The 22,437-nt window shown below is 44.9% G+C and overlaps 2 protein-coding genes and 1 long non-coding RNA gene across 5 annotated transcripts; 1 reads left to right on the forward strand and 2 right to left on the reverse strand.

Moving 5' to 3' along the window:
* Positions 1-383: 383 nt before the first annotated feature.
* On the reverse strand, positions 384-3,890 carry LOC144992360 (uncharacterized). 3 transcript variants are annotated; one of them, XR_013656243.1, is made up of 3 exons: positions 2,385-3,890; positions 1,703-1,870; positions 384-1,444 (listed from the first exon to the last, which is right to left on the reverse strand). It is a non-coding gene; the product is annotated as an uncharacterized LOC144992360 (long non-coding RNA). The 3 variants fall into 3 exon arrangements; XR_013656242.1 differs by having other exon boundaries at positions 384-1,870; positions 2,385-3,309; positions 3,494-3,889; XR_013656240.1 differs by having other exon boundaries at positions 384-1,870.
* A 7,169-nt stretch (positions 3,891-11,059) lies between these two features.
* ccdc51 (coiled-coil domain containing 51) lies at positions 11,060-19,711 on the reverse strand. The gene is made up of 7 exons (XM_023955323.2): positions 19,572-19,711; positions 13,306-13,349; positions 12,907-13,096; positions 12,687-12,824; positions 12,420-12,584; positions 12,126-12,332; positions 11,060-12,021 (listed from the first exon to the last, which is right to left on the reverse strand). Exons 2-7 carry the CDS (start codon positions 13,308-13,310, stop codon positions 11,449-11,451), a joined length of 1,278 nt encoding a protein of 425 aa, XP_023811091.1. The 5' UTR covers positions 13,311-13,349; positions 19,572-19,711; the 3' UTR covers positions 11,060-11,448.
* tma7 (translation machinery associated 7 homolog) lies at positions 19,656-21,348 on the forward strand. Its single transcript, XM_020701089.3, has 4 exons — positions 19,656-19,811; positions 20,273-20,328; positions 20,501-20,588; positions 20,972-21,348. Exons 1-4 carry the CDS (start codon positions 19,796-19,798, stop codon positions 21,004-21,006), a joined length of 195 nt encoding a protein of 64 aa, XP_020556748.1. The 5' UTR covers positions 19,656-19,795; the 3' UTR covers positions 21,007-21,348.
* Positions 21,349-22,437: the final 1,089 nt, after the last annotated feature.

A 22,437-nucleotide genomic window follows, 5' to 3' on the forward strand; every position in this document is an offset into this window, starting at 1 on the left:
CCCCCTTCTCATCCAGCCAGCAGATTCCTGTGGCGGGAGGGGTTCGTTAGGCTGGATTAGAATCTGACATGAACAGGTTATGTAAGGCTGGTGTGTGTGCAGAGAGTTATGTAACAGCATCAGGGATGCAGGTCTGACAGGTTTGTAATCGCACAAACCAGATGTTTATATTGATTTCATACATTTTTACATTCATTCACTTCTGTTTTGAATTGAAAACGCTCGTTTGCTGTGTTGACATTTTTTAGGAACCAAAAACCTTCAATGGTTTGAACTGGAAACACCCTGTGTTCCATTTCCCTGATAAATAGACTTTTTTTTTATAATATTGCTTTTAACGGTTGTTACTTTCAATTTAGTTTCATTATTTGACCAGAGACACCCGAGGAAGCTTACTTTTAATCAGATGTGATTATTTTTATCTCTTCCTTTTTCTTCTTTTGATTCCTGATGATGAGGTTTAATGATTACAGACTTATCAATGTTTATGCATTTATTTCAGCAATGGTGGACATGCTGGCGTTAAAGTAGTCATATCTTTCACAGGAGTAATAATCCAAAAGCAGAGTTAGATAACATTGACACGACTCTCTGCTGACTCATTTTACGTCTGTAGGAAGTCATGCAAAAACATTTGAAGATTAAATGCCAATTAGAGCTGTAATCCATCATGTGGAGTGTTTGCCTTCTGATTTGCTGATGTTTTCTCAGCTTCATCTGGATCGACCGGAGGAGGGAGGGCCCCTGAACTCGTTCCACCCCGGCTGCACCTTTTCTGAGCGGCGTCTGCAGAACGGGTCAAAGTTGAGAGGCAGGAAGCCTTTTTCTCACACAGAATCTTATTTACACAAAGACTCTCAGTAAGAGCAAAGAGCTCAGACAGCAGACGCCAAAAAAAATATCCAAAAACTCCAAGATGTGCGCGTATGTTCTTACATTTGTCTGATTTTTGATCGTTTTATCACTAATTTGTTTTTAGGTTAACTGCTAATTTTATTGAATGCATTGTTTAATATATGTATGTAATGTTATGTAAATGTGTAATTTATTTTGATCTTTTAGGGTGATTTTAACATCTACCCAGGGACTGCAGATGAAAAATAGCCCTTTGGCTAACTCTGGCATATTGACAGAAGTGTTTATTAATATGCGCTGTCCCCTATATTAAATAAATTAAAGATATTATGGCAAACCTGAAAACAAACGTTTGTGGTTTTGATTAAAACTGCTCTGAAATTCAATAAATCTGCTGCATTTTGTGCAGCAACAGGTCTGATTTCTAAAATCTGACGCTTTATCAAACATTTAACAGAAACAACTGAAGCTTTACTTTGAATTCTTTCTTAAAAATGTCAAAAACCAAACATTTGAACCATCTGACCATGACGTCCATTCAGCAGCCGTCATCCTCGATGTAGAAGCTCAAAGCAGTGATAATTTAAACCTGAAAGTAAACAAATAAAGCTTCATAGAACCTAAAGTGATAATTTTGGTTAAATCGAAAGAGGCAGGCGTTTTCATGCGGAAAAAATCTTCTGGTTAAAGTACAACAGGGTGAAAACTTTAGTTCTTCAGAAAACAAAGATGTGAAACGTGACTCCTCATGCAAAAGCCGTGTTTGCATCATGATATCCTGACCGAGGCCCACTTAGCTTTAGGCTTTTGATGACTGAATTTATCAAGGACAAGCGGAGATCCTCACCGACTCTGGAAGGACGTCTTTGATAAGAGGAGGAACACATCTAAAGGAAATGACGATTGTTTTTCAGAAGACCGTCTGTTGTTTCTCTCAGGAATAAAGTCAGTGTGGGGCAATGACAACATAATCTTCTGGGATGAAAGGTCCCCGTCGATCCACGTCACTCACATTCTGAGAAATTGAAAAGAGAAGTTAAAAAAGGATAAATCTGCAGCACAAGGATCATTCACCTAAACGTGGGCCTCAGTGGAGCCTGACGGTCTGCTCTGCTTCACGCTGCTGCTCGTCTCCAGACAACAGAGCTGCCAGCCGGGTTGCCAGGAGGCGGTTTGGTTTACGCCCGTTGCTAAGGACGGGTGAGAAACCCCCCCCAAACCCCTTCAGCCTCTGCTGAGGGCAGGTGTGCTCAGGTAAAGGTGAAGGCCGACGATGCCGTTCATAATGTTTGAGCTTTGATGACATACGTTTGAAAATGTAACTTAAAGTCTGAAGAGAAACTGAAGGACCTGCCAAGGGAAAAAGTTCATGTGAAGCTGATCAGCTGAGGTGTTTGAAGAAGTAAATCCTCCAAATTCCCCATGATGTTAAAACACTGAAGTGTGAAAAAAACAATGTTTAACAATTTTTAATTTTATTTTTTTGTTATTAGGAGTAACTATAATAGCAAAAAGATGGACTATATTACCTAAAGTATTGTCTCTCCTGCCGTGACTCACATCTGAACTGAAGGACCGTCCCATTCCTAACCCATAGAGTTCAATCCTGCCGTCCACCTTCTGCAGCTTTTCCAGCTTCAACTCTTCTGGAAGGCTGTCCACCAGGTTGAGGAGTGTTTCTAGGAGTTGTGGACCGTTCTTCCAGAAGGTCATTGGTGAGGTCACACTCTGATGTTGGTGGAGAAGGCCTGGATCTCAGTCTCCACTCTAATTCATCCCAAAGGGGTTCCATGGGGTTCAGGTCAGGACTCTGAGCCGGTCAGGTCCAAGTTTATCCACACCAGACTCTGTCCTCCAGGTCTTTATGCACCGCTGCATCAGTGCTTTGCGTTCACTTGGTCATGTGTGGATGGATGCAGCTGCTCAGCCGTGGAAACCCGTTCCATGAAGCTCTCTGCGTGCTGGACTTGTAATCTGAAGGTCACATGACCTGTGGAGCTCTGCAGCCATTCTGCTCCTGAGATCAGCCCGTTCTTTCACAAATGTTTGTGAACGCAGTCTGCAGGCCTGAGTGATGATTTTATACACCTGGTCAGGTGATGAGGACACCTGATTCTGATCATCTGGATGGTTGAGCCAATACTTTGGTAACATAGTGTAAGTTTTCATTTTGTCACTCTCATTCAAGCATTTAATCAAACTCAGTTTGACAATCCTTATGTTTAGTAGAGTCAATGCGGTGTGAAGTAAAAATGTCTGTCTCTGATTGGGAGCAGTTGTTATATCAAGAAGATGACAGTATTTTCTTTGATGTTCTTTCTGAGCCAAAAAAGTCCATTATAGAGGACAAAGGAGACAATCAACAGTCCTTCAAACTCACCCTGTAGGGGTCACGGGGTTGCTGGGGCGATTCCAGCTGCTGTCGACGGGGTTTATCCTGGACGGGATGCCAGTCTATCATCAGAAAATAAAAAAGATTACAGAAGTACTACAGATCTGAACATGTGGTTTGTATGATTTTCTTATTGACAGCGGTCACATTTATTGATTCGTATTTATAAATACTGTATCAATAAATAATGTATTGATAAAGTAATTCAAGGAGGTTTTAGGTGGGGTCAAGGTTCTAGACTCTCACGTTAGATCCTGGATCAACAATCAAGAACTGGGTCTCCTCTGAGTTCTGGTCCAGAATCTCCTGATCGTCTGGAAGCACCGCCGAGTCTCCGGCTTTTGTTTGAGCTCCAGCTGGTTATGAAACACGTTTCTCTCAGAGCGGCTCACGAGGCGCTGAGTCATGGTAGAATTCACTTTTTCCACTGTTTCTCTGACAGATGTTTAGATTCAGACATTTTGGTCTTTTATGGCAAAGACGAGGAAAAAGAGCACTAAAAGAGCCTTCAAATATATCATTATGAATGACAAAACACACACACATCTACAGACACACACACATTTACACACCAACACACATCTACACACCGACACACAACTACACACCGACACACAACTACACACAGACACACATCTAAACTCAAAACCCTAATTTCTTCTTAATGAGGATTTTCTTCCTCAGACTGCAGGAACAGACGTCAGAGGAGAAACGCGTCACAGACCGAACCTCAGACAGAACCTCACACAGAACCTCAGACAGAACCTCAGACAGAACCTCACACAGAACCTCAGACAGAACCTCAGACAGAACCTCAGACAGAACCTCACACAGAACCTCACACAGAACCTCACACAGAACCTCAGACAGAACCTCACACAGAAACTCAGACAGAACCTCACACAGAACCTCAGACAAAACCTCAGACAGAACCTCACACAGAACCTCACATAGAACCTCAGACAGAACCTCACACAGAACCTCAGACAGAACCTCACACAGAACCTCACACAGAACCTCAGACAGAACCTCACACAGAACCTCACACAGAACCTCAGACAGAACCTCAGACAGAAACTCAGACAGAACCTCACACAGAACCTCACACAGAACCTCAGACAGAACCTCACACAGAACCTCAGACAGAACCTCAGACAGAAACTCAGACAGAACCTCACACAGAACCTCACACAGAACCTCACATAGAACCTCACACAGAACCTCAGACAGAACCTCACACAGAACCTCAGACAGAACCTCAGACAGAACCTCACACAGAACCTCAGACAGAACCTCAGACAGAACCTCAGACAGAAACTCAGACAGAACCTCACACAGAACCTCACACAGAACCTCAGACAGAACCTCACACAGAACCTCAGACAGAACCTCAGACAGAAACTCAGACAGAACCTCACACAGAACCTCACACAGAACCTCACATAGAACCTCACACAGAACCTCACACAGAACCTCACACAGAACCTCACACAGAACCTCAGACAGAACCTCACACAGAACCTCAGACAGAACCTCAGACAGAACCTCAGACAGAACCTCAGACAGAAACTCAGACAGAACCTCACACAGAACCTCACACAGAACCTCAGACAGAACCTCACACAGAACCTCACACAGAACCTCAGACAGAACCTCAGACAGAAACTCAGACAGAACCTCACACAGAACCTCACACAGAACCTCAGACAGAACCTCACACAGAACCTCACACAGAACCTCAGACAGAACCTCACACAGAACCTCACACAGAACCTCAGACAGAACCTCAGACAGAAACTCAGACAGAACCTCACACAGAACCTCACACAGAACCTCACATAGAACCTCACACAGAACCTCACACAGAACCTCAGACAGAACCTCACACAGAACCTCAGACAGAACCTCAGACAGAAACTCAGACAGAACCTCACACAGAACCTCACACAGAACCTCACATAGAACCTCACACAGAACCTCAGACAGAACCTCACACAGAACCTCAGACAGAACCTCAGACAGAACCTCACACAGAACCTCAGACAGAACCTCAGACAGAACCTCAGACAGAAACTCAGACAGAACCTCACACAGAACCTCACACAGAACCTCAGACAGAACCTCACACAGAACCTCAGACAGAACCTCAGACAGAAACTCAGACAGAACCTCACACAGAACCTCACACAGAACCTCACATAGAACCTCACACAGAACCTCACACAGAACCTCACACAGAACCTCAGACAGAACCTCACACAGAACCTCACACAGAACCTCAGACAGAACCTCAGACAGAACCTCAGACAGAACCTCAGACAGAACCTCACACAGAACCTCACACAGAACCTCAGACAGAACCTCACACAGAACCTCACACAGAACCTCAGACAGAACCTCACACAGAACCTCACACAGAACCTCAGACAGAACCTCAGACAGAAACTCAGACAGAACCTCACACAGAACCTCACACAGAACCTCAGACAGAACCTCACACAGAACCTCAGACAGAACCTCAGACAGAAACTCAGACAGAACCTCACACAGAACCTCACACAGAACCTCACATAGAACCTCACACAGAACCTCAGACAGAACCTCACACAGAACCTCAGACAGAACCTCAGACAGAACCTCACACAGAACCTCAGACAGAACCTCAGACAGAACCTCAGACAGAAACTCAGACAGAACCTCACACAGAACCTCACACAGAACCTCAGACAGAACCTCACACAGAACCTCAGACAGAACCTCAGACAGAAACTCAGACAGAACCTCACACAGAACCTCACACAGAACCTCACATAGAACCTCACACAGAACCTCACACAGAACCTCACACAGAACCTCACACAGAACCTCAGACAGAACCTCAGACAGAACCTCAGACAGAACCTCACACAGAACCTCAGACAGAACCTCACATAGAACCTCACACAGAACCTCACACAGAACCTCACACAGAACCTCACACAGAACCTCACACAGAACCTCACACAGAACCTGAGAAACTTGGTTCTGAGGTTCTCTATTATTGTTCTGTTCTGTTTCCTTCACTCTAATTCTTTTGGGGGCTAAAACAAAAGGACAATTGTTAAAAAGGAAGACTTTGTAAGGAATTATAGCTCATGATCCCATGCAGGATTATGGGCTGGAAGAAGATCTACTGGCTTTAGCAGGGGGTCACGTCTGGCCCTGCAGGGTTTGAGTCCCTGGTGGTGTAGTGTCTTACTGATGGTACCTTTGTTACTTTGGTCCCAGCTCTCTGCAGGTCATTCACTAGGTCCCCTGTGGGGTTCTGGGATTTTTCCTCACCGTTCTTGTGATCATTCTGACCCCACAGGGTGAGATCTTGGGGGGAGTCCCAGATGGAGGGAGATTCTCAGTGGTCTTGTATGTCTTCCATTTCCTAAGAATTGCCCCCACATGTGATTTCTTTACATCAAGCTGCTTATCTGTTGCAGATTCAGTCTTCCAGTCTGGTGCAGGTCAACAACTTGGTTTCTGGTGTCCTTAGACAGCTCTTTGGTCTCCACAGTGGAGTTTGGAGTGTGACTGTTTGATGCTGTGGACAGGTGTCTTTCTATAGATAACCAGTTCAAACAGGAGTCATTAATACAGGTAACCAGTGGAGGATGGAGGATCCTCTACTGAAGAAGTTACAGGTCTGTGAGAGACAGAAATGTTTGTTTGTAGATGAACAAATACTTATTTTCCATCATAATTTATGTGGTGTCTCATAGTTGAGGTCTATCTATGATGGATATGACAGACCTCTTCTCTTTGTAACCCTTGTTCTATCCTACGCACTTTAACATTGGGAGTGGGTCATCTAGACCCACTAGACAGTGCTCTGAACCTTTTTTCTTCAATGATCTTCACTGGTGTCCATGGATTACATGAAATCTTTCCACCTTTATCCACCTTTGTCATGGTAGGGAGAACACGTCAATGGAAGGGGGGGGGGGGGGTCATCTAAGATAGTACAAGGGTTAAGAGGGAGAACTTGCACGGTTGGTGGATGACCAAACACTTTTTTTTCTCCGCTGTATGAACGTAGGAAAACAGAGATGATGAAATATTGTTTTTGCTCAACTTTTATCAGAGTTTCAACCTGCAGTAGATTCCTCTTATCAACACACAGGGGTGTTGTTTGAAGCGACTGCAGCAGAGGAATGCAGCTGGAGAAGAAGAAGACCTCATGAAGGCCAAGCAGAGTGAACCGGGAGGATCTGGGATCTGCTCTGCTCATCCCTTCATATTTAGCAGTTTTGTCTTTCCTTTATTTCATCTTCAGTCCCACCTGTTTTCTGCTTTGCCTTCCCCTCATCAGGATCCAGATTCTCCTGGTCAAACCTTTTCTGGTTTTCTGTCTAGCTCTGAAGTATCTGCATTGGCGTTTGGCTCCTTCAGCCAGCACTCTGGACACCGACTCCAAAGGTTTACAATCTAATCAGCAGACTCAGAACCTGCAGAGTCATTTGGGTCAGGGTTGAGAAAAGTTTACACCCACAAGCTGTAAAGCTCTTCACTTCCCTCTGACAGCACTTTTCCACCTCTGTGTCACATTTATGATCCAAATGGATCAAGCCAAGAAAGCTCTACATTGTGGGAGCCTAAACGGCTGCAGGTCACACATGAGTGGGGGGGGGGGGGTCTCCTGAATCATGAGGCTTTATTTCGCTCTGAGTCTTTCTAACCACACATTTGATGTTTTTTTTAAGAGACAGAGCCGCTCCTCTGATTGTAGACCCGGTCCTGCCTGGAGACCCGGTTCTCCTGAGTCCGGCAGCTCGATCACGCAGAGCAGCTGGACGGATCGCGGTCCGGAGCCTCCTCTGGAGCCACACCGTAACAAAGCATCCTCCTCTGCCCGCAAACACAAAGCTAGGAGTCCGGCTGCTCTGCTCAGAGACACGGTTTGCACGAGTGGAGCGGGCGACCGGTCCTGTCCACACCGTCTATGCATGACCTAAACCAGAGCAGCAGTGACCCACGATCAGAATAAACTGTTTAGATGCACCACGATCGAATCAACAATCGGCATAACCACCGATCTCCATCAGAAAGAAATGCTGATCCAAATGGGTCTGAGGGGTGCAGAGTATTCCAAACGGCGTGTTTACGTGACGCAATTTCATTCTGATCAGGCGTTCATTCGGATTACCTTTGTCCATGAAACCGCAGCTACTGTAAAACATCTTCACAAATTCCTCCCAGGTCAGGTTTAGATTTCCATCATGATCTAGTTTGGATTCTTCGTTTGAGGCCTTCACTGCCATCGTTCTCACAGAAGATGCTTTATTACCTGGAGAGAAACTCATCTGACAGGAAGTCTTACATAAGCGTGACTGCGGTGCTTTCTTATGCCGGCTGACCTTCAAACAAACACTTCTGCGCCATCGTTCCAGCAGACGATATCAGAGGCGCCGCCGCTGAGATCTACAGGGTTGAACCTTCATTTTTGATAAGGAAGGCAGCGGCAATTCAAACACAAAACAACAACAAAAGGATTCAAGGAAAACTAAAACTTTGATTGTCCATCAAGGATGTCCAGTTTGGACGCTTTGACCTTCATAGACGATCTCCAGCCTTTTCACATTTTCTCCACATGTGATCAGGACTCAGAGATGATGCCTTTGGGGTGGATTTGGATTTTGAAATCCTGTTTTTGGTGTTTTTTTCTGATGATGGAGGACATATTTTCCGACAATTAAGCCTAAAATTGCATTCTGAATATTTCTTTCTTCAATCGTTGTGAATCAGGATCAGATGTAAAACTGTCTTTTGAAGATCGTCTTTGGGAGGTGAAATCTACAGTCAGTGTGTCACAGGCTCTGCCCCACTTGCAGACAAACAGATCCATGGGCTACTTTGGCAAGAGAGAGTGTAAACAGAGAGCTCTCAGCAATGGGAAGTGGGGGCGGGGTTCCTCCTTGCCAATAGATGTGTTTTTCTTTTTTCACATTTTGGGCTTCAGTAGAGGCAGAACCAAAAGAACGTGTTTTAAAGTTTGTGAAGAAATCTTTATTTGTGTTTGTGTACATCCTGTAGGAAACAAAAGAGGATCGCAACACAAAACTTACACACGTGTGAACTTTCGCATTTCCGGTTCCGAACCCTGGTTTTGTTTTATTTTCCTATTGTTTCAGATTTCAAACCAGCTCAGACTGCAAACAGTCAGAAACTACAGAAATTCTTTTCTGGTCTCTTCTACTAGAAGTGAACTCTTTGGTGTGAAGAACAGCAACAGTTTTGTGTTTCAGTGGATCCGTCTCTGGGGCCTGATGAGATCGGGATCCTCTGAGGTGATGAAGGATCACAAGACAAAGACATGTTTTGCCTCCCGAGGTTGTGGAAGGAAAGCGCGGGGGGCAGATGACCGACCACAAACACAAACACAAGTTCAGCATAGATCCTATGTCATTCCTGCACACATACGAAGGTCCTGTTTGTGTAGAGGTGAGCAGGTACCTGTGCTCAGGTGAGTGTGTTCTGCTGTGGACCGTGATGTCACCTTCACAGCTCTTTCAGGAACAAACGTCTGAGAGAAAAATGGTTGGACAGGCGACTGCGGACGCGGTCCAGAACACCTGCAGCCGGCGAGACAAAGACCTGCAAAAGGAGCTTCTCAGGTGAGCTCGGTGGAGAAAGAAACTGTCTTCACGTGCACGAACTTTGCTCTATTAGTGTCTTCACGTGCACGAACTTTGCTCTATTGCCCTCTGAGCAAAGTCTGCTTTTTACCCGTCAGAGACTCTTGAGAGCACAGCGGTGGGGTAACAATGGATCTTCTAACCCAACCTGTGCAAACCTAGAGGAGTGGAGCTACACACCTGAACCCGGGAGGGAGGGAGGGAGGGAGGGGGGCGTAAGTTGAGACACTGTTTGCTTGACAACATGATGTCAATTTTTAAAGAAGTGGTTGAGGTCACAGCTCCGAGGCATGAGAGCGTCCACGTCCACGTGAGCTTCTCCCCTTCAGCTCTCAGGATCCTCTCTGCTCCAACGTCGCTTCAAGACAAAAACATTCAAAACAGCCTCAGTGTGTGGGCGTGTGTATGGGCGTGCACGCGTGCATGTGCACGTGCCGCTTAGCTGAACTTCACAGGAGGTGGAACACTGGCTACCTCGAGGGCGTTTGAGATGGGAGGAGTGCGATTCGAATCCCTGTGCATGTGTGTGAGCACGTGCACGTGTGCCTTTACATCACTGATGCTCCAGGGGATTATCAAACACACGGTTCAAAAACACTGAAGACAAACGGCAAAAGCAGCACCTTTGCTTCTGAGAGTTCAGATTTAGAGTCTCTGATGATCCAACATCTTTGTCACATCCAGGTCTGTTCTGGTGCACATGACCTCACGTGACCTTTACTGACCAGGACCCACTCAGAAACGACAAAACGCTTAAAAACAACAAAGAAAATGGAAGAAAATGTTTGTTTTGGATGTTTTTGAAGCAACTTGTTTGCTTTTCCTTCAACCTTTTCTGTCTCCATTTTTTGTTGTTCTTGTACTTTTAAAAGGACATTTTGTGGTTTTTAAAAACTCACTAATTTTTTGTTTACCATGTTTGTTTTGGATGTTTTTTTTTCTAATTTGTTTTTTTCTTGTTGTGACCTGAACAAAACATATTCACCTGCTGCCCCCTGGTGGATGTTTTTGGAATCACACATCATTAAAAACCGTTTTTGTGATTGTTTTTTATTTTAAGCCTCAAATTTGTAATTATTCGTTTGTGTAAAAAAAAAAGTCTTGATGTTAAACGTTTAGTTTAAAGCGTGAGAGACAAAAATAAGAAACGTTTTAGGTGCTACATGAGATTTCCAGTCATTTATTCTTCTTCATCATCAGTGTCAATAACATTAAGATAAAACAGAGGCGTGTCTCTGCATCTCATTTTCATCCTATATGCATAAACGCATGGTTGCATCCATGTTCTGCTCTGACGATCATCGGCAGGTCGGGTTCCTCAAAGGTCAGCGGCTCATTGGCCGAAAAGGCCGATGGTTTTGTCCGATAATCCAGGCACTCGTCTTAAAATCTGCTCGTGTTCAGAAAAATCCTTAAACAGATCCTTATTTTGAGATCAGATCGGAAAAAAATTTCCATCAAAGTGTTAAGTGGGAGAAGGAGGGGGAGGAGCTATAGGCACTGAAGTTCCTTGGATTATAATCCCGCTGTGTTCCCGCCTCACGATCCTCTGAGCAGCAGGTAGACGGCAGAGACAGTGATGGCTGACGCCGTGTAGGTGAACACCGCAGTGTAGAAAGTGTTGGTCCTGATCTTTTCTCCCAGCATGCTCTGAGCCTCCGCCAGACTCCTCCCCGCCGTCTCCGCCTCCCTTTGCCCCTCCCCCTGCAGCTGCAGACCCCCAGCCTGAACCACTGTCTGCGTTTCCGTTTGTGGTTTGGTCTCCAGGAGTCTTCTGACGGCGGACACGCCGCCCTCAACCCGCCCGAGGCCTCGCTCCAGCCGGCCGAGCTGTGGCGGGAGCGACTCCAGCAGGGACAGACTCCTCTGGCTGCTGACGCCGAGGTCCCTCAAAGCCAGAGGAGGAGCAGCAGGAGGCTCTGCGGGGGGGCCCAACCTCTGTGGAGAAACGCCGTCCCGCCACGTGAACACGTCCGCCAGAGCGACCTTCAGACTGTCGATGAGCGAGCGCAGCTCGTCCTGCTGGGAGCGGTGGTTTCCAGCCTGGACTTTGAGCGCCTCCTGCAGGCTCTCGGGACCTTTCTGAGCCTCCAGGAGGAGGTTCTTCAGCTCCTGCGAGGACACAAGCGCACATCTGTGACCTCCAACCGCACGCTTCCCCCAGCAGACGGGAGAGTCCAGCAGAACCTGAGACGCTTCCACAGATGGTTCCTCACCTGGAGCCGTACGCGGTTGATGTACGTCGATCCCATGACGCCGATCAGCGCTCCCAGCACCGAGCCGATGACGGACCAGTTCTTGGTCCGCTCCGCCCTCGTCCTCTCCTTCTCGTGGCTCTCCCTGACGGCTGCTGAGAACAAGGAGAACTTCTCCCTCTCCGAGCCCTCTGCACTCTCGTACGCCGTCCGGAGTCGCCGCTCCTCCTGCAGTCCAGGAGGTGGTGAAAGGAGCGGATTTCAGTCATGGTTTCCCTGCAGGCGTGTTCTCCTCCTGGGTTCTCCTCAGCTCACCTGCAGCAGCTTGTGCTCCAGCGTTGCCAGTTCCAGGTAGTGCGCCTCCTCCCGAGAGACCCTGTCCAGCCGGTCTCTGACCTCCTTCAGCCGGCCCTGCAGGGCCTCCAAGCTGCCATGCGCCTCCCGCACGATGCCCCTGGCCACCATGAACGCCGCCTCAGCCTGAAAGGAGCGCACCTGCACGCTGAAAGCCTCCTTCCCGCTCGTCATCTTAGGTCATCTGACCGCTGCATAAACCTGGGAGCAGCGCCTCCTCTCACTGACCTCGGTCACTTTGGTTTGAGCGTCTCGGACCTCGTTGAGTCCCACAAACTCCTCGTACCGTCCCCACCAGTGATTGACGGTGGCTGAGGCCGCCTGAGCCGACCTCTGACTCCACCGCCGCCCCAAAGCGCCCGCATGCTGGAGGAGACAGAGCACAGTGAGATGGCCCACATGATGATACTGACACCTGCACTCTGAAGGTCACAAGGACTTCCTGTACTTGGAAGGCAGAGAGGACGCGCTCCTTCACTGCCTCGGCTCCACCTCTATTCTCAGGGGGGGGAGTGGAGGGCGAAGGAGGCCCAGGCTGCTGCAGAGAAGCGTAGGTTTGGACCGGACCGGTTCTAAAGGGCAGGCGGTGCCGGGACAGACGGCACGAGCCCTGAGCCCAGAGACAAGCCGGGGTTCTCCTGTACAGAACACAGAGTGAGTTGGATCAGGACTGGTTCTGCAGAACTAACACCACTGCTTCTCCCCCAGGTGGGTTCAGTCCGAATGCAGAAGAACCCGATCCAGCTAAATTAGAGCTAAACCAGCAGAGAAGCAAACAGAAAGTAGACCATGGGGGCAGAGATGAGCAGTCCTGCATTGGATTTCAGGATGAAGACAGCGAACGCACCTCATGGAGAAGAGAAGCAGCCAATCTCACAGGAAAACAGGCGCCTGCAGGAAACACAGAAGCAGTCAGACCACATGAAACAAACGAGAAATAATGGATCTGCATGAGGAAGCAGCTCACATTTATGTCATTCCTCAATATCCAATCTGTAAAAAACAATTCCTCCAGATAAAGTATCTGTCTGTTAAGACGATCCTGATGAAACAGATATTACTGATAGATTTAGTCATAAAAATAATAAACTTTATTTATACAGCACCTTTCAGGATAAAAATCACAAAGTTCTTCCCATTAAAACCCAGAATATAAAGAGAATTATAAAAAATCAATAGAGATGTTTTTATCTGCTTTTTAGAAGAAAACACTGAGTCTGCAGATGTGAGGCTGAGAGGAAGGGAGTTCCAGAGGATGGAGCCACTGCTGCAAAGACTCTGTCACCTTTAGTCTGCAACAACCTGCAGACCCTGGTCACATGACCTCAGGGACCTGCTGGGAGTGGACGGCTGCTCAAGGTCTTTCTATAGACCAGTGCTCGGCTATTGAGAGCTGTGTGGGTTAAAAGCAGGATTTAAAATGTACTCGGAGACGGATGGGGAGCCAGAGCAGCTGGATTAACAACGGGGGGGACAGGTGAAAACTTGGATTATTAACGGGGGGACAGGTGAAAACTTGGATTATTAACGGGGGGACGTGTGAAAACTTGGATTATTAACCGGGGGGATGTGTGAAAACTTGGATTATTAACGGGGGGACGAGTGAAAACTTGGATTATTAACCGGGGGGATGTGTGAAAACGTGGATTATTAACGGGGGGACGAGTGAAATCTTGGATTATTAACGGGGGGACGTGTGAAAACTTGGATTATTAACGGGGGGACGGGTGAAAACTTGGATTATTAACGGGGGGATGTGTGAAAATTTGGATTATTAAAGGGGGGACGTGTGAAAACTTGGATTATTAACGGGGGGACGTGTGAAAACTTGGATTATTAGCGGGGGGACGGGTGAAATCTTGGATTATTAATGGGGGGACGGGTGAAAACTTGGATTATTAACGGGGGGACGGGTGAAAACTTGGATTATTAACGGGGGGACGTGTGAAAACTTGGATTATTAACGGGGGGACGTGTGAAATCTTGGATTATTAACGGGGGGACGTGTGAAATCTTGGATTATTAACGGGGGGACGGGTGAAAACTTGGATTATTAACGGGGGGACGGGTGAAAACTTGGATTATTAACGGGGGGACGTGTGAAATCTTGGATTATTAACGGGGGGACGGGTGAAATCTTGGATTATTAATGGGGGGACGAGTGAAAACTTGGATTATTAACGGGGGGACAAGTGAAAACTTGGATTATTAACGGGGGGACGGGTGAAAACTTGGATTATTAACGGGGGGACGTGTGAAATCTTGGATTATTAACGGGGGGACGTGTGAAATCTTGGATTATTAACGGGGGGACGTGTGAAAACTTGGATTATTAGCCGGGGGGATGTGTGAAAACTTGGATTATTAACGGGGGGACGGGTGAAAACTTGGATTATTAACCGGGGGGATGTGTGAAAACTTGGATTATTAACGGGGGGACGAGTGAAAACTTGGATTATTAACGGGGGGATGTGTGAAAACTTGGATTATTAACCGGGGGGATGTGTGAAAACTTGGATAATTAACGGGGGGACGAGTGAAAACTTGGATTATTAACCGGGGGGATGTGTGAAAACTTGGATTATTAACGGGGGGACGAGTGAAAACTTGGATTATTAACGGGGGGACGTGTGAAATCTTGGATTATTAACGGGGGGACAGGTGAAAACTTGGATTATTAACGGGGGGACGTGTGAAAACTTGGATTATTAACCGGGGGGATGTGTGAAAACTTGGATTATTAACGGGGGGACGAGTGAAAACTTGGATTATTAACCGGGGGGATGTGTGAAAACTTGGATTATTAACGGGGGGACGAGTGAAAACTTGGATTATTAACGGGGGGATGTGTGAAAACTTGGATTATTAACGGGGGGACGGGTGAAAACTTGGATTATTAACGGGGGGATGTGTGAAAATTTGGATTATTAAAGGGGGGACGTGTGAAAACTTGGATTATTAACGGGGGGACGAGTGAAAACTTGGATTATTAGCGGGGGGACGGGTGAAATCTTGGATTATTAATGGGGGGACGGGTGAAAACTTGGATTATTAACGGGGGGACGGGTGAAAACTTGGATTATTAACGGGGGGACGGGTGAAAACTTGGATTATTAACGGGGGGACGTGTGAAAACTTGGATTATTAACGGGGGGACGTGTGAAATCTTGGATTATTAACGGGGGGACGTGTGAAATCTTGGATTATTAACGGGGGGACGGGTGAAAACTTGGATTATTAACGGGGGGACGGGTGAAAACTTGGATTATTAACGGGGGGACGTGTGAAATCTTGGATTATTAACGGGGGGACGGGTGAAATCTTGGATTATTAATGGGGGGACGAGTGAAAACTTGGATTATTAACGGGGGGACAAGTGAAAACTTGGATTATTAACGGGGGGACGGGTGAAAACTTGGATTATTAACGGGGGGACAAGTGAAAACTTGGATTATTAACGGGGGGACAAGTGAAAACTTGGATTATTAACGGGGGGACGGGTGAAAACTTGGATTATTAACGGGGGACGTGTGAAATCTTGGATTATTAACGGGGGGACGTGTGAAATCTTGGATTATTAACGGGGGGACGTGTGAAAACTTGGATTAACAACGGGGGGGACGTGTGAAATCTTGGATTATTAACGGGGGGACGGGTGAAAACTTGGATTATTAACGGGGGGACGGGTGAAAACTTGGATTATTAACGGGGGGACGAGTGAAAACTTGGATTATTAACGGGGGGACGGGTGAAAACTTGGATTATTAACGGGGGGACGTGTGAAATCTTGGATTATTAACGGGGGGACGGGTGAAAACTTGGATTATTAACGATGGGACGAGTGAAAACTTGGATTATTAACGGGGGGACGGGTGAAAACTTGTATGAACTGGTTAAAAGCCTTGCAGCAGCGTTCTGGAAAACCTGGAGCCGTTCTAGAGATTTTGTGCTTAAACGTGTGAAGATGGAGTTGCAGAAATCAAGACAAGAAGATATAAAAGCCTGGATGAGAATCTCCATCTCAGGACACAATTGGACTCAGTTTAGCAATGTTTCTAAGATGATAAAAACAAGAACGAATAAGTGACCCGACATGAGAGTCAAGGGTTAAAACCGGGTCTAGAGTCACCCCGAGGTTCCTGACAGACGGACTGATAGAGGAAGCAATTGGACCGAATCACTGGACTATCTTGAGGGGGGGGGGGGGGGGGGGGGGGGCAGCTGTCAGGAGCACAGACTCAGTTTTGGCTTCATTTAGTTGGAGAAAGTTGGTGTTCATCCAACTCTTGACTGAATCCAGACACATGCGTAAAATCTGTATTTTAAAAACATCCTGGGGTTAAAAAGACACATAAAGCTGAATATCATCAGCATAAAAATGATAAGAAATATAATTAAAAGAACTTAAAATATGCTGTAAAGGCAGCAGATACAAAATGAACAATAAAGGTCCCAAAACTGAGCCTTGTGGGACACCAGAAGTGAGGAATGCAGAGGAGGACTTTAACTTGGACAATACAACAGTCGGATAAGAGGAGAACCAGTTTAAAGCGGATTCAGTTTTGTAGCCTGTCCAAGAGGACACGATGGTCGACAGTGTCAAAGGCTGCGGTCACGTCCAATAACAGTAACACACAGCATTTTCCTGCATCACTCTGCATTTCTTTATGGTAAAAGACCTGAAAAAAAATTGAATATCTTGATGGGATCAATGGTCGGATTAGAATCCAACCGTGTACATGGGCCCAGAAAAATGTTTTCAGAATATAAAAACGTTCACTAAGGTCACACTTTCCGTCGGAATAAATCATTCGCACACGCGCAGTAGGGTTTGAAACCGGAAGGATATAAATTCCGCCGAGCGGCTTTTTTTTTCAAACTTTATTGAATGTAACAATTCAATACAAAACAATGTTTAACAGCGCCGAGCGGCTTTATACATTGACATGTCAGCTCGGTAAAATACGAGACGATCTTCTAAACGTGCTTTTAATAATGTTACGGTTATTATGAAACACCTGTTCGCTCATCATTTGAATTTTAATCCGTGTGGTCAGTGCTTTTTCTGAACGAAGCCAGGATTAGCAGTATGCTAACACGGGCTAACAACATTAGCTTTGGGTGGCGCTGCATCCTGGCTGCACGTAAACATGTAAGAATAACATCAGCCTTTATTTAGTCGGGACACGACTGGAAACACAAATCCACGTGATTGTTTGAATGTTTTTTTTTTTTTTTTTTTTTTTTAACTTGTTCTGTCCAACAGCTGAGCAAACAGATTAGAGCTGAAGGCTTTTTGTGTTGGACAGGTTTTACTATCACAAAAAGAGGTTATATAACTTCAAGAAACTAGAGAGTAGATTTGTATAAACCCCTTTTTGTCGTATTATTTTTTATTTATTTGTTACATTTAGTGTGTGTGGGGAGGGAGAGGGGAAGAATGTGAGGGGAGGGTGAAAGAGAGTAAAAGGAATGTTTGAATGTTTTCTAAGGACTGAGCGACATTTCTGCTTTGATGCTCAAACCGCCGTGTGTGTCTGCTGACGATCCGAGCTGTGCTCAGACACACACTTTTAGACCCGGTTCTGAGTTCGGTTGCTTGTACCCCTAGAGCTGCGGGACGGATCGCAGTCTTAAATCTCCCACACATAGCGCTCAAGTACCCCCCCCCCCCCCCCTTCCCATCAAACACAAAGCTGGAAGTCCGCGCTCCGCCAGTCCACTTCACTAGTGAAGTGCGGGAGCGGACTACTTCTTTTCTATTTTGTTTGTTACTTTTTTTTGTTAAAGTCACTTCCCTCAGTTTATACTGGATCATCGCGGATTAACCATTAGTTGGGAAATAAAATGAAAAAAGCAAAAAAACGAATAGCAGTTATATAAGAACGAAAAATGTAAAAATACCCCCCCCCCCCCCCCCCCCCCCCGACGATGTCATCGTCCATCCCGATGGTTGACAGCAAACATCGTCAACCGCCAATTTAAGGGACATCGCCCAACCCTAATCAGGTCAATTCATTCTTCTGATGGCAATTAAGTTCAGATTGTTCTGCATTTTGGTGTCTGTCTAACGCCTTTATGGGGTCATTTCCACTGAATATTTGAAACGTCTTTCCCTCTTTTTAATCACTTCCAGGATCCTCGATGAAAACCTTCAGCTTTCAGCATCTGCACATGCTTTACTACATTACTACTGGGAATGCAGGTCCTCTGGGTTTGTTAAAAGAAGAAGAAATACAGAAGCTTTATTACAGACTCAAGGTCCATTTGCCACAATAAACACACAAAAAAAAAGACTTGAGGATATAAATAAAATAAAAAAACCTTCATATTAGTATAAAAACAATGAAATAACCAAGTATCATAGACTTAAAAAAGACTAAAACTACTGCAGACTGAAAAACGTATAAGTTTAAAAAAAACTCCAAATAGGGGACTAGTATCTAACTTTTGTCAAACCCAACATTTAGTAAACATTTATTATTTCTAAAAAGTGGAACGTTTTTCTACTTTTGACCCCCCCATTATTTTACGCATCGAATATTTGAATGTATCTGTACATTTAAAAAAACAATAAAATACATAAAGAAAAGAGCAAAAATATGATAGCAATGTCGATTTTAAAAAAAAGAGAAAAAACAAAAAAACTTGACATCCTGCAGTTCATCACAGATAAAGCTGTAAGTCAGTGACGTAATCACGGTCACCTTTCACATGTATGTTATCAGCTTAGATTGATAAGACTGACCTTAACCTTAAGAAAAATGTATTTAATAAACGTTTATAAGTCATTTCATCTGTGCTCTCTCATTCCAAACTATGACTTTCACTTTTATATTTAGCCAACAACTGTCTAATTATTGAAGAGGTAATTAGAAGTCAGTTTACCGCTTAATGTGCAGAATAAGTCGTCAGAATCCTTTTAGAGACACACTACCTTGAATATAAATGTTTTTAACTTAAATTAAAGTTTATCTGTCAAGGTTACCTGCTGTATGGGTAGCTTTGCTAGCTTTACGATGATGCTAACACTAACCGGCTATCTGACATTTTATTGCGTGAACTATTTTCAAGGAGAATGTATTTATTCCGCAAAGTTTAGCACAAACGCACCTTCTGGACGTGCTGTCAGAGCATTTCTGTCCCCGTGGAAATCAGATTTTAATCCAAACTATAATCAATGAACAGGAGTCGCGTCTCCTCAGTATTTTCGTTCAGGCACTTAAGAGGGATTCTGTTTCCGGGGTCCTGACTGCGTGGATTAGCATCGTTAGCACCGGCTGCCTTCGCAGCAACATTATTTTCATATCTTTTTACGAATATTAGCAACTCTAAACATGTCTGGCAGAGAAGGTATCATGGTTTTGTTTACATTTTCTGCTTGACCCCAGAAAACAGTTTTTACTGCATTCCCAAAGGCGGGATTTTGTGGGCGGTTTGCTAGTTTATGCTAAATTAAACAAATGGGATGTTCCATCCATCCGAACGGATATCAGCGTTTTCTTTAAATGTTTTTGAGAAATGCCTATAGTTGGGAGAGCTAATGTGTTTCTTTTGTGTATAAATGTTAATGTTGCATATGCTTTTTAGAGCATTGTCGGTTCGTAGCCTGGTTCGACAATAGCTAAGAAGACCCGCGTGTAATTGTTTTTTTATCTGGTTATGATTATTTAACACCTTTGTTGTTATTTATTCAACCTTTGCTTTTTTTAAATTGCTGGGCTGGTTTCGTGGCTGTTCTGGGTTCATGTTATATTTAAAATATAATAATCTTGAATTATCAAAGAGCTTGTGGTGTTTAATTTGTTTCTTAGGAGGCAAAAAGAAACCCCTGAAGGCTCCCAAAAAGCAGTCCAAAGAAATGGATGATGTAAGTGTCTTTTCGGCCATATTTCTGGGTCTCTGACTCCCACCAAGTCACAGATTGTGTAGTAATTCATATAGGAATAACTGATTGTTTGGACTCTTAACATGTTTTAAAGTTTTTTGGGGAATTGGGTCACCTGTACCGTAGTGCAAGTCTTTTTTGTGTGTTTCCACAGGATGAGGTGGCGTATAAGCAGAAGCAGAAAGAAGAACAGAAGGCCCTGGAGGCGCTGAAGGCCAAAGCATCTGGAAAAGGACCTCTGGGTGAGTGAAGACCTGCAGAGGAGATCTGGTCACAGCAGTTATCGTGTTTCTCCGAACACTGAAGGATGGATAGAACTTATTCTGACGGACTCCAGGTCCAAATGTCAAGACCATTAAAAAAAAAACGAAGACATAAAGAAAGTGTCTTATTGTAATCAATGTAGCCGATTGATCACGATGTGAAGTTCCTTCTTTATGATGTTGCTTTCAAGAGCAAAAACCAACTTTCTTTCAAACTTCCAGATGAAACCAAAACAGGTTTTTAACGGTTTCTATTTTATTTTTACTAAGTGAGCTACTCTGCTGCACAGTTGGCTTAAACGTTGTAGTTTTGTTCTCATGCCTTTTTTTCTTTCTTAATGTTTTCTGTTTTTGACCTCTAGGTGGCACGGGCATCAAGAAGTCAGGGAAGAAGTAAAGTCTGCATCAGAAGATTCTAGTTTGACCCCTTCCTCACCTTCTGTTTGCGCAAATACTTGATTTAATGTTCATTTGACTGACCCCCTCCCTGCCAGAACCTGCTCTGGTACTCGGCTCCCCCAGCACTCGAACGGCACCAGAAAAAACATGACAAATTTGAGAAGAGCGATTCCAGAATGGTGCTCCGTCCCTTTGCAGCTCCTTCTTTATGACCAGTAACTTAGACAGGTTTGCATCTGCAGAGGCGTCTCTGCATCGCCGAGGCTTCATGTCCAACGCCTTTAGTTTTAGTCTGTTTTTCTGTGAAGAGGGGGAAAGAAATAAACCTTTTTGTAATCTCTGCTGTTTTCATTTTGCTTTGAACAAAAACAGACCATATTAAGGAAAAAGACAAAGTTAACAAGGTTTGTTTTAACAGGGAGACAAATGTGACATTGACAGAGATTTTTTATATTCTTTTCTTATCTATTCATTTTCTAAGCCAGTTTGTGGCTTAGAAAAGTGGGTGAAGGCAGAGGACATCCTGGACGGGTCGCCAGTCTGTCACAGGGTCACAATCACACACACGTGCACTCTCACACGCACAGCTATGGACAATTTACAGTAACCAATAAACCTGTGAAGCGTGTTTCTGGACGGTGGGAGGAAGAGAGAACCCACACGTGCGCGGGGAGAACATGCTAACTCCACAGAAAGGCCCTCCTTTGGTGTTCTGGTTCAGGTCCCCCAGCCGGGACTTGAACCAGGGGCCTTCTTGCTGTGAGGCCTGAGCACTAACCACTGCACCACTGTACCCATATTCTAATTGGAACTAAGTAAAAGAAAATCTGTTCGTTCTTGGTTCCAATTCAAAACTTGCATCTGAAGCAAACATTTGGCAGAAGACTGAACACCAAGAATGAGACTTCCTGACATGTTAACATCTTTTAAACCCCCGTTTAAACGTTTCCTCTAAGCTGGACTTGGACTCGATGGAGAAGACGTTCTGATGCTGATTTAAAGAAAAAAAACTTTTAGTCTGAAGGGGAAAACAATTAACTTTAGTTCAAACTCAAACCGGTCAGATTTTAGTGTAAACCATTTTCTGTCAAATCAGAATAAAGTTTCCACCAGTTCTAATCGTCGATGCGCTAAAACCCGCTGGGAGGAAATGTTCTTCTGGACTTTGTGTTTGGACCGGTTCCGGGCGCGAATCAAATTCAGCTTCACCTGAATCCTGCGGCTGGATGTGCTCAGATGGTTTCATTTTTACTTGAACAACTTCCTAAAACTTGAACTTTAGCTTTATTTGTGGTGAATGAAAAAATGTTAGACGTAAAAAAGATGAAAACACTAAAAAGATACAGAACTGAAGGAAAACGTCATAAATTAAGATTAAAAGAAACATTTTTTGAAACACATTAACAAAGATTTACCCAAAATGTGAAAT

The sequence above is a fragment of the Oryzias latipes genome, chromosome 5 (genome assembly GCF_053564925.1).
Source record: "Oryzias latipes strain Hd-rR chromosome 5, Olatipes_Hd-rR_3.1".
Lineage (NCBI taxonomy): Eukaryota > Metazoa > Chordata > Actinopteri > Beloniformes > Adrianichthyidae > Oryzias > Oryzias latipes.